Source organism: Odocoileus virginianus, chromosome 29 (genome assembly GCF_023699985.2).
Source record: "Odocoileus virginianus isolate 20LAN1187 ecotype Illinois chromosome 29, Ovbor_1.2, whole genome shotgun sequence".
NCBI classification, from domain to species: domain Eukaryota; kingdom Metazoa; phylum Chordata; class Mammalia; order Artiodactyla; family Cervidae; genus Odocoileus; species Odocoileus virginianus.
The window spans coordinates 26959406-26972128 of NC_069702.1; the positions used below are offsets into that span (position 1 = coordinate 26959406).

The 12723-nt window shown below is 37.5% G+C and overlaps 1 protein-coding gene across 1 annotated transcript; it reads right to left on the minus strand.

The window, feature by feature from the left end:
• Positions 1-2310: 2310 nt before the first annotated feature.
• CXCL8 (C-X-C motif chemokine ligand 8) lies at positions 2311-5767 on the minus strand. The gene is made up of 4 exons (XM_020884851.2): positions 5609-5767; positions 4219-4354; positions 3849-3932; positions 2311-3440 (listed from the first exon to the last, which is right to left on the minus strand). Exons 1-4 carry the CDS (start codon positions 5670-5672, stop codon positions 3419-3421), a joined length of 306 nt encoding a protein of 101 aa, XP_020740510.1. The 5' UTR covers positions 5673-5767; the 3' UTR covers positions 2311-3418.
• Positions 5768-12723: the final 6956 nt, after the last annotated feature.

Here is a 12723-nt window from a genome sequence, read left to right on the forward strand (position 1 = left end):
TCCAACCATGCCATCCTCTGCTATATTCTTCTCCTTCTGCCTTAATTCTTTCCCAGCATCAGGGTCTTTTCCAATGAGTCAGCTCTTCACATCAGGTGGCCAAAGTATTGGAGTTTCAGCTTCAGCATCAGTCCCTCCAATGAACACCCAGGACTGATCTCCTTTAGGATGGACTGGTTGGATCTCCTTGCAGTCCAAGGGACTCTCAAGAGTCTTCTCCAACACCACAGTTCAAAAGCATCAATTCTTCAGCGCTCAGCTTTCTTTAGAGAGATAAAAGTTAGTAATATCTACTTACTGAAATTCAAATGATACCTTTGGTGCTCAGCTTTCTTTATAGTCCAACTCGCATCCATACATGACTACTGAAAAAAACCATAGCCTTGACTAGACAGAACTTTGTTGACAAAGTAATGTCTCTGCTTTTTAACATGCTGTCTAGGTTGGTCATAACTTTTCTTTCAAGGAGTAAGCATCTTTTAATTTCATGGCTGCAGTCACAATCTGCAGTGATTTTGGAGCCCAGAAAAATAAAGTCAGGCACTGTTTCTACTGTTTCCCCATCTATTTGCCATGAAGCGATGGGACCAGATACCATGAATGTTGAGCTTTAAGCCAACTGTTTCACTCTCCGCTTTAACTGTCATCAAGAGGCTCTTTAGTTCTTCTTCACTTTCTGCCATAAGTGTGGTGTCATCTGCATATCTGAGGTTATTGATATTTCTCCTGGCAATCTTGATTCCAGCTTGTACTTCCTCCAGCCCAGCATTTCTCATGATGTACCCTGCATATAAATTAAATAAGCAGGGGAACAATATACAGCCTTGACGTACTCCTTTTCCTATTTGGATCCAGTCTGTTGTTCCAAGTCCAATTCTAACTGTTGCTTCCTGACCTGCATACAGATTTCTCAAGAGGCAGGTCAGGTGGTCTGGTATTCCCATCTCTTTAAGAATTTTCCGCAGTGTATTGTGATCCACACAATCAAAGGCTTTGGCATAGTCAATAAAGCAGAAATAGATGTTTTTCTGGAACTCTGTTGCTTTTTTGATGATCCAACAGATGTTGGCAATTAGATCTCTGGTTCCTCTGCCTTTTCTAAAACCATTTTGAACATCTGGAATTTCACGGTTCACGTACTGTTGAAGCCTGGCTTGGAGAATTTTGAGCATTACTTTACTAGCATGTGAGATGAGTGCATATTGTGTGGTAGTTTGAGCATTATTTGGGATTGCCTTTCTTTGGGATTGGAATGAAAACTGACCTTTTCCAGTCTTGTGGCCACTGCTGAGTTTTCCAAATTTTCTGGCATATTGAGTGCAGCACTTTCACAGCATCATTTTTTAGGATTTGTAATAGCTCCACTGGAATTCCATCACCTCCACTAGCTTTGTTCCTAGTGATGCTTCCTAAGGCCTACTTAGCTTCACTTTCCAGGATGTCTGGCTCTAGTAAATGTGATGGGAGTTGGATAAACATTAAAGTTCTAAGATCCTTGTTTTTTGACTAGAAATGTAGAGTTAAGAATTGCCAAGTTGGATTTCTTAAAACTGATTGTTGTTTTTATTGTATAATTTCTGGGAAGTTTTCAACCATTCACTTTAAATGTTGACACTTTGCTCTCTCAACTGCTTGTAAAAATCCAATTAGACACCAATAAATCTTTATCCCTGATTCTTCTATGTCTTTCTTTCTCCTTTTCTAATTTACTACCTTTTTATATCTCTTTATTTCTCTTTAAATTCGAGATAAAATCTTTTGGATTTATTTCTGATCTCTAATTTTCTTTATAGCTGTGTTTAATCTGTTACAAAACTCATCTACTGAGTGGTTTTTTTTGTTGTTGTTAGACCGTGGTTTTATTTTTAAGAGTTTTGTTTGATTTGTTTTCCAATATGCTCGGTCTTTAATTATATTTTAAACTTCTTTGTCTCATGTGTATCAGTTTTCCTCAGTTAGCTGAGAAGTGCTTTATAATGAGTGCCCTCTTTCCTTTTTTCTTTGAGTGTCCAGTTGGGTTAAGCTGCACAGACACCTAGGTTATCTGTTGAATATCTGAAGTCACCTTCATTTAGTAAAATGGTATACAGTGGGAAGCTGAGAAAATTTCCATCATTCTATGGAAAAGACCACTGATTGTAATCTACCTCTGGAAAGGAGTTATGTTTATCTGCAAATATATTTCCCACATAATACATAAAATATTAAGGGTAAGTATTATGTTTTTTAAATTGAAACATGAATTTTAATATAAATGAATACAGCAACAAATCTTAAAACTACCAAAGAAAAACGAAGACAAACTCCTGATGACTCTGACAATGAATTTTATTTTAAATGTCTTATAGTTATATTCATATTTTTGTACTATCGAAAACAGTAGAAAGAACTGTGAACACATAAAAGCATCTTAAAGTCAAAAATAAAGTTGATGTTGGAATACACAATAATTTAAAGTATGAGATTCTAATTGTTCAGAATAAATAAATAAATAATACAAAAAATTACATAATTCCTATTGCCTGGTAAATTTTTACAGATTTAAGAAAGATAGTCTCAGGATTCACATGATTGAACACATCATTGCATCATAAAGGCAAGACCAGGCCAGACATCTCAAAAGTAGGACTTCCAGTTCAATTAAAATTTCAGATAAATAATTATGTATTTGTATACTAAAAGTTACCCATTGTTTATCTGAAAGAAAAATTGACTGAGAGTCCTTTCTGTTTGTGTCTTTTAATTTGCTAATCTGGTAACTATGATTACAATATAACAATCTTGATCAAAACATCACTTACTATATAAAATAAGTATAAATTTACTAGCATCATTATACCATCTTATCAACAATGCTTCTTTCCTATTTCTCCAAATTCATGCACAAATATTATTGTATTTGAGACAAATAAATATATAAATAGCTAAATAAGTTACACTTGAAAATAATTTACATGACCGAATAAAAGTTAAAGTGCTTCCACATGTCCTCACATCTCTGTGAGGTAGAAAGGTGGCTGAGATTTTTTTCTCCAATTTAGAAATAAAGAAACGGAGGCACAGTTGAACAGGCACTCGTGAATCCTGGCCAGCAGTCTAGGGTTGCAAGATTAACAAAAACCAAAAACAAAAAAGCAGGATTTCCAGATTGATTGGAATTTACAGTATACAATGAATAATTTCTAAAATATAAGCGTGTCCTACATGGAACAATGTACATGTGACACTGAAAAAATATTCATTGTTTTACTCAATATTCAAATGTAATTGGACATCCTGTATTTTATCTGACAACCGTACCCCAGACCCACACAGTATACGAGGCACTGAAGTAGATTTGCTTTGAAGTTTCATTGGCATCTTTACTGAGGAATTCTTGGAAGCAATGGAAACAGGATTTTTGGTTGTTTTTTCTTTTTCATGGATCTTGCTTCTCAGCTCTGAAAATATATAAAATAAAACAAAAAGTTTAAAAATTAGCAATGTTCTAATAAGGAGAAAGGTATGGTTCTTAAAAATATACTTAATACAGAAATTAAGAGAGTCTTAGATATTCATGTGTTAGAAAAGCTCTATATTTTCAACTACAGATAGAGAGATCAGATAAGTTATCTAAACCAGAATATTTCTGAGATTTATAGTGAGCTCTACTAACGACTTCTCTGGACAAACTGAGATATATGATCTCCCAGTCATGAGTACAACAAATTCACTATTGCTGCTACTTTTTTTTAATCAAAGAAACAGCTACTTAAAATAATTTTCAGCAGCAGCATAGAATTTAAAGGCTGATCTTTGGAGTAAATGTCACAGGATAAATGAAGGATATAAATTCAAGAAAAACTTACCTCTTCACAAATACCTCCACAACCTTCTGCACCCACTTTTCCTTGGGGTTTAAGCAGACCTCTTTTCCGTTGGTAAGCTTAACACTGAAATGAGAGAGATATGATTAAATTCAATATTTAACAGGCTTCAAACACCACCTTGCCATTCAAGTCATGGTTCTTTGAGTACAGGCATAAAATGGAAGTCCAAACTAATTTTTAGCTGTGAGTCATGGAGAGTCTCATATTTAAATGCCATGAAGACAAAGAGTTTTTCCTTTCTATTTTTCTCACTATGTACTCCTAGTACCTAGAACTTTGTTGGATTCTTCCACATCTCAATTCTAGGCTGACTAAAGTAAAATATCTAATCACTTTTGAAATTACTTACATGATTTCTGAAATTTCACAGTGTGGCCCCTTCTCAATCACTCTCAATTCTTTGATAAATTTGGGGTGGAAAGGCGTGGAATGTGTTTTTATGCATTGGCATCGAAGTTCAGTACTTATTCTTGACAGAACTGCAGCTGTGGGAAAAAATGAAGCATTTATTTCATCCATAAGAACAACTTGGCCAGCTTCCTGCTTATTAATTCCAGTGTGATCATTTGGTGAGGATCTGTTTGGTAAACATCACATCTTTAGCAAACTTATCCCTGAAACTGATGGCTGGATATTCTCCCAGCCTCTGACTTCAATTTTTCTCTTTGTTTTAAAAAGAATCATTCCTGACAACATTGAATGGTATAAAGACTTAGAATTGTCTTTGGAGAATGTTACCATCTTCATGGTACGTTTTCTCATCCTCAACACTGTATAATCCTCTGTGATACCACAATGTTATTAACGGCAGGCAAACTAAGATACACCAAAAGGGAAACTGCCTTCAGGAGGAATTAATAGAAATATATGTGCATTACCCAGAGATTGTACTCTATCTTAATAAAATCCCTAATGTTTAAGAACATATATACGTATGCCATATACCATATATAATGTTTATGGTATATGCCATAAACATTATAAACTGTATTTCATAAGAGTGCCTAAAGACAGATTATAAACTTTATTGGGATCCCTGTTATGAAATATGGAATTCTCCAGGCCAGAATACTGGAGTGGGTAACCTTTTCCTTCTCCAGGGGATCTTCCCAAACCAGGGATCGAAGCCAGGTCTCCCACATTGCACGCAGATTCTTTACCAGCTGAGCCACAAGGGAAAAGCAAGAATACTGGAATGGGTAGCCTATCCCTTCTCCAGCGGATCTTCCCGACCCAGGAATCTAACCAAATTCTTTACCAACTGAGCTATCAGGGAAGCCCAAACATTCTTAACTCTATTTCATAAGAGGATCCCAATAAGGTTTATAATCTGTCTTTAGGCCAAAGCGCATGATAGTTGCCTGAAGCTACTCAATTGAGTAGTACATGGAGTAAAATAACCTGAGTTACCTTACTCAATATTAATAGATAATATGGGTAAATGTGGCCTTCAATAAAATATACTCTAAATTATAGATTTATGTTAATTATTTGTATACTACAGAGTATGAATGATGATAGGAACAGAATGTTTATATAAATCAAACTTTATAACTTTCTAAATATATTGATACAACCTAAAAGATTAAAACTTCAATTTAACAGTAAATGACTGCAAAGATGGTTTTCTCTTGCTGAATAAAAAGGATGCTTGTTATCCAGGCATGAAGGATAATCTTGCTATCTGAGCATCACATTCAGACACAGGAAACTTCTATAGAGCAGAAGGGTATGCTCACCTTCACACAGAGCTGCAGAAAGCAGGAAAGCCGCCAAGAGAGCGACAGCCAGCTTGGAAGTCATATTTGAACAAGATGCTTTTGGTTGGGTTTCTTCTGGCTCGTGTTCTAGATGCTTGTGAGCTCTGCTGTCCCAGAGGACCTCTGTTGGGCAGGGAACTCCTGTGGCTTTTTATATCATTATAAGAGTAGGGAACAAGTGCACCATCATGCTTGCATCATGTCAGAGGAAATTCCACAATATGCAACCATCCGCCCTTTGAGAGCACATCTGAGTCATCTGACTCCTCTAGTGATTGGTTCCTTATCAAATTTTCTGTGTGACCCAAGTTTTATTTGATCTTTCAAATAATTTTATTGATTTTGTTTAAAAAACATGTTTCTTTTAAAACAGTTTTAAAACTTTTTTTTTAATAGTCAAGTTTCTCAGTTTGATACATTAATGTCAATGGTAGTCTTTTTTATTTGAGAACTTTATCATGGTCCCATCTGGCAGCTGTTAGAATAAGCTCATTTGTGATTGTTCTTTTATGGCACTGTCATTTCTTCAGGTAAATTATATGTGCTGTAATGACAGAGAAGGCAACCTAGTCAACCACTTTTAATGGGGACACGATTTACAAGAAGTCCATTTCTAAGCATTTTGGAAAGTTTCCAGGACCAATTATCGCTCTTAAGGAGCATGTTACAACTTTCCCAAAGATTTGGTTCTCTAATATGTGTTTAACAGAACAAAAGGGAATATCTTTCACAAATATTTATCAGTTCCACAAATATTTATTGAGTAACTTCTGAGTAATGTGAGAATCTGGAGACAGATAAGACTAAGTACTTGTTTTTAAAGAATATGGTCTATCAGAGGAAGAAAGCAATATAAGAACCAGGATATATTACAGAACAAACAAGTGGTACCAAGATATTTATTCCAACAAGAGCACAAGGGCAGAATTTTCCATAAGTATATAGAGCAGGGTATTGAAATATGGAGGACTCTAACAGAGAAGGATGAAAGAGAACAACTTCTAGATAAGGAGAATGTTGAAAGATTCTCAGGTGGCAAAATAAAGAATTGTTTATGTTCCAGGATGTGGTTCAAAAGGAGTTACTTGGTTGGGGTGGGATGAGGTAATGTGTAATGGAAAGGTAAGCAGTATATGCTTAGTGGAAAGAGCATTCGGGTTTAAACCAGGGATCAGCCACCTATTTTTGTGTAGCTTTTAAGCTTTCTGAGTTTCAGTTTCTGTATTTATCAGTTCAATTCAGTTCTGTCGCTCAGTCATGTCCAACTCTTTGTGACCCCATGAACCGCAGCACGCCAGGCCTCCCTGTCCATCACCAACTCCCGGAGTCCACCCAAACCCATGTCCATCAAGTCGGTGATGCCATCCAACCATCTCATCCTCTGTTGTCCCCTTCTCCCTCCTTCAAACTTTCCCAGCATCAGGGTCTTTTCAACTGAGTCAGCTCTTCGCATCAGGTGGCCAAAGTATTGGAGTTTCTGCTTTAGCATCAGTCCTTCCAATGAACTGATCTCCTTTAGGATGGACTGGTTGGATCTCCTTGCTGTCCAAGGGACTCTCAGGAGTCTTCTCCAACACCACAGTTCAAAAGCATCAATTCTTCGATGCTCAGCTTTCTTTATAGTCCAACTCTCACATCCATACATGACCATTGGAAAAACCATAGCCTTGACTAGATGGACCTTTGTTGACAAAGTAATGTTTCTGCTTTTTAATATGCTGTCTAGGTTGGTCATAACTTTCCTTCCAAGGAGTAAGTGTCTTTTAATTTCATGGCTGCAATCCCATCTGCAGTGATTTTGGAGCCCCCAAAAATGAAGTCAGCCACTGTTGCCACTGTTTCCCCAACTATTTGCCATGAAGTGATGGGACCAGATGCCATGATCTTAGTTTTCTGTATTTATAAAATGGCTTAATAACATTCGCTTATCTCATAAAGTGAATTTATGTAAACTACCTACCTTACCTTCTGAACTGGTAAATTCCCATCTACCCCAAGAGCCCTGGTTTGTATTTCTCATTTTTGTCAAATGATTGACTTTCAGACTACAAATATATTTACCAAAAAATTATTTCCTAAAAAATCTTATTTGTCTTAGAGGATCTTGATGAAAGATTGGCTTTTGAAATACCAAGTTGAATCAGATTACAGTATATAATTCAATAATAGAATAGAATAGAAACATCAGGGTGAGTTATGATTTACTAGAATGTAAAGCTTGGGCTCAAAATCTGTTTATATTAGACAGCAAGTGACCATTTTGGATTGAAAATCTGAAGTACAGAGTCTTAAAATCTATGTAATTCCAGAATACTTGAAGAAATAACTAGTTTAAATATTTATATAGGATTAAATTAAGTTCTTTGACAAAGAGTTGTTGAAAATTAGACCAAGGGTAACGATATTTCAGAATGGGAACATCTATGGTTTGGGGAGAAAACTTCCATTGCTGAAAGTTTTGTTTAGTGACTCCAACTACCTTCTCAAGTATCACTTCAATTTGCTTGATACCAGAGACCATGTGTATGCGTTTTAATGACAACAATAGGACAAGTAATAATGTCCTCATTTTACTCATGAGGAAGCTCAATAACGTCTCCATGTTCATATATCTAAGTATTAGTGGAGCTGAGAGTTCTGGTCCTGGTCTAAAAACACATTTACAAAAGGTAGTTGAAACGACTTTCTTCAGAACACTGGGACACAAAACCACCTTTGTATGACTCAGTAACATTTCTTCATCCCTCATGAGTCTTGATTAGTCTAGACTTCTTTGGGAAGAGAATCCTAAGGAAGGGTGCATACAGTAGTGAAAGTCTGTCCACCTCTGGGCAAATACATAGCTTATAAAGAATGCAGCTTGATTCAACATCTTCTTTCCTGGAAGCTTGATAGAGCAATGAGCTTGTCCACACAAGTGTGTGTGGGGGAAGGTAATGCTGTGTTTGAGGCCTTTCCGAAGAGGTTATTAGATTCTGAACATCCATGTTTCTTTCTTCTTCCTCCAACTGACAAAAGACTAGAAGACAAAATAGAACCTTACATCAACTTCTGTAGCAATGCAATCCTTACTGTTTTTAAACTTCCTATTTTAGGAAGTTGATTGTTCACTTATTTATTTAATATATATTAATTATCAGCTAATGCCAGTCTTGTAGTAGGAGATGTGACCACTTTGTAAATAAGATATAGTCTGTGACTTTGAGGAGTCTGTGGTCTAATGTAGAATAGGGACAGCTGGCTACATAAGCAAGTACAATACAGTGAATGACTATTACAATACAGATAACTATAGGAAGCTCAGAAAGAAAACAAATGGAAACTCTGATGCAGTTTTGATGAGCGGAATTGTCTGAAGAAACATCTTTGAAACTGTGACCTAGTATTGGTGATGAGTAGGAATGAGACAAATGGAGTGGGGAGAAAGGGTGACTGCTTTGCTAGTGGAGGCAAAAGCAAATACAAGGTAATGAGATGTAAGACAATATGGCCCAGCTGGGTTCCTGAAATTGGTGAGCGTAGTATAGAAAACATTTATGGAGTGAGGAAAGGAAAAGTTGGGGCCAGATATGTAAGAACAACCTCAATTTTAAAGAAAATTCAGTCTCTTTGCTTTAGTAATGCTGATTTCTTCAGCAAGGAAATATTCTCATATGGAAGGACCCCGAGGTGACTGGTTCTATGCAGCATCATTAGGACCCAATTTTACCAGCGGTACCACTAAGACGGGGCTTTCCTGGTGGCTCAGACAGTAAGGAATCTGCCTGCAATTCAGGAGACCTGGGTTCAATCCCTGCGTCAGGAAGATCCCCTGGAGTAGGGAATGGCAACCCACTCCAGTATTCTTGCCTGGAGAATTCCATGGACAGAGGAGCCTGATGGGTTACAATCCATGTGATCACAGAGTTGGACACGACTGAAGCAACTTGGCACACGTGCTCACACTTTTCTCAGAATGGAGCATTCATTTATAAAGCAAAAGGGCATCTTTGCAAGTGTTGTTGATCTTTCATAATGTAACCTGGATGCGTTATGTCCTCAGTCCATCTATCAGAGACAAGGATGGACAAAGAAAAAGTGACTAGATGGGGCATAATTCTGGTCTTTTCCCCAGTCTGTAAAGGTAACTCTATGAGCCACTACATAGTAAGTCAAAGGTCTAAATCGGGTCAAATGTGGGGGGGAGGCTAATTAGCTTGTTTGAGGAAATATTGCTTCAAAATAGGGCAAAGTGAAAAATTTAAAAGAAGAGAAAAGCTGCACATAAATACAAGTGACATTTTGTCATCCTCTAGGAATGAATGCAGAGTTCATGGGACTCCTGACCATTGATCTGTTTATTTAAGTTCCACCCAGCATGTAACAAAGAGCCTCCAGAGATCTTCACCAAAACCATGGGACCAAGTCCATCATCCAAGAAAGGGAAGAGCTAAACAAACAGCCAAGACAGACAAAGACGGGCATGTACTTTTTCCACCTTGACAAGTAACTCTTCTCTCATCCGGCCCTTCACAGGAAGGCTGAATGTCTTTTTGATGTGTTAAACACTTTATGTCCCACCTGCACTCTTCAGCCCACTCCCTCTTCAAAAAGGTATTTTAGAATTAGGGCTTTTTTGTAAGCCTAAACTAAGTCATATTCACAAAATAAAGCAGAATGTAGTGCAAAGAACTTGGATTTTGAAGTGAGATGAAATTGGGTTTGACTATTTCCCCCACTGATTAATCAAGAGACTTTGAACAAGCTAAAGCTATGCCGGTATTGCATCTGCTACTGTTAATATCTAAACCATCTTTCCCAAAACCCATACTAAAGTCTCAGTTTGCATCTGGAATTTTTTTCTTCCCTTGAGGAAATTAGTCTCAGCTCAACAATCCTCAAGGTTAAGAGAACCATAAAGTGAAATTGTTATTCAGTCAGCTGTGTCTGACTCTTTGTGGCCCTGTGGACTGTAGCTTGCTAGGCTTCTCTGTCCATGGGATTTCCCAGGCAAGAATATTGGAGTGGGTTGCCATTCTTTTCTCCAGGGAATCTTTCCAACCCTGAAATCGAATCCAGGTCTCTTACATCCCAGGCTGACTCTTTACTGTCTGAGTCACCAAGGATGCCATTTAAGAGAACCATAGACAAATGCTAAATACATATCACTCAATTTTAATTACAGCATTGTTAATGCCAAGATCATAAACATAAAATACCTCCCCACTGAAGCTGGTTGTGGAAACAGACATTTATTATGGACAGATCATCCTGTCTTCAATACAAAAAAAGTTAAATGGAATTGTTTACTTGTAGTTATTTCTTTGTTAGATTTATGAAACAAAAGTTTTAGGACTGTTTAGTCCAGAGTTTATAATAAAATATTTATCTTTGAAATAACAATCATATGTTATTTGGCACTAGAATATCTTTCGTGTGAAGGAAAGATCATAGGAAATGAAATCATTTGAAAGAAAGGGAAGTTGCTATATTAGAAATGAGTGGACTTCTGCATGTGTTTAATTATGTCTTGAGGTAACCAAGACCCACTCACGCAGTTGAGTCAAATGACAGTTGGAAGAAAAAGCTTTAAAATGTTGAGTCAAAGTTGTATAAATTTATGCAGCTATTTTCCCTCTTTCCTTAAAAGTTTTATTTACTATTTTGACCTTTTGTTTTTATAGATATGTGAAATTTTTAAAAACTGAGTTGAGATGAATCTCTTAGCAATTTGATGAAAGTAGTTGACATGGAAAACAGATTTTATGTCACAGTTTCTGTATTTTTTCTCTCACAGCTCTTCTTAAAATTTATTTTGAAATCTTTGTTTTAAAATGTGAGCTTCACCTTGACTAGTTTTCCCCGCTATTTTGGCCTTAGGGATCCCTGAAGTATTTAATGGTGTTTGAAATCCAAACACCATGCCAGATTCTGTTGAAGAGAGCTCAGTCCATCTGTGGGACTGTTGTTATAAGACTCACCTGACTGGAAATTCCACAGGGTCAGAGACCACATCTGCTTTGTTCAGAGACCACATCTGCTTTGTTCACACCATGTGCCAGCTTCTAGCCCAGCACTTGGAATAAACATGCGCTCCACAAACATTTCTCCAACGAAAGTAAAAATTCCCCAGTTCCCAGAGTTTTCCCACCAAGAGCAGTGTCAACAAAAGGAAGTAAAAATGTTTATCATTGTCTATTTTTGCTCTCCCGCGGGGACAACTGCCTTTTGTACATGAACCCAGAAGACTCCAGTATGGAAACTGGAGTTCTGGCTTACGTTCTCATGTAACAGTGAACAGATAAAACAGCAGCCAGTTCAGCAAGGCAGCAATTTTCCCCGTTGGTGATTAACCATCCAGCACCTTATAGGCTGATACCAGGCTGGGGTAAGAGGTACACAATAGGAGGCAGGGTGAGAGGTGGAGAGCAGTATGTAGGCACTGTGTCTAGCATCCACTGATGGAGAAGGGCTCTACTGCTTCCTTCTTCCCATTGCCTTTGTTTCACAGACCGTGGAAAATCCAGAAGACCACACAGACAGTACTTCCAGAAGCCAATGAATGAGCTTGAATGGTTAGAGATTAGCTTCCTTTGTAGGTATCACACAATAGCTCCTGTTGTTCAATTGCCAAGTCACGTCTGACTCTTTGCAACCCCATGGACTGCAGCACTTCAGGCTTCCCTGTTCTTCACTATCTCCCTGAGTTTACTCAAACTCATGTCCATTGAGTCAGTGATGCTATCCAACCATCTCATCCTCCTTTGCCCCCTTTCGCTCTTGCCCTCAATCTTTCCCAGCATCGGGGTCTTTCCCAATGAGCCAGCTTTTCTCATCAGGTGGCCAAAGTATTGGAGCTTCAGCTTCAGCGTCAGCTCTTCCAGTGAATATTCAGGGTTGATTTCCTCTAGGATTGACTGGCTTGATTTCCTTATTTTGACTACTTAATCCTTTGAAAATGTGATGAAAGCTCTGCACCCTCTCCTTACCACTAAATCCACTTTAGCTTAAACGTACAAAGTTGTGTCAGCAATATTCAGGAATTCACTAATCTCTGTTAAAAAGTCTTAAGGAGTAAAACCAATAAAGGGGATACCGGAGGTAAAACACTGGAG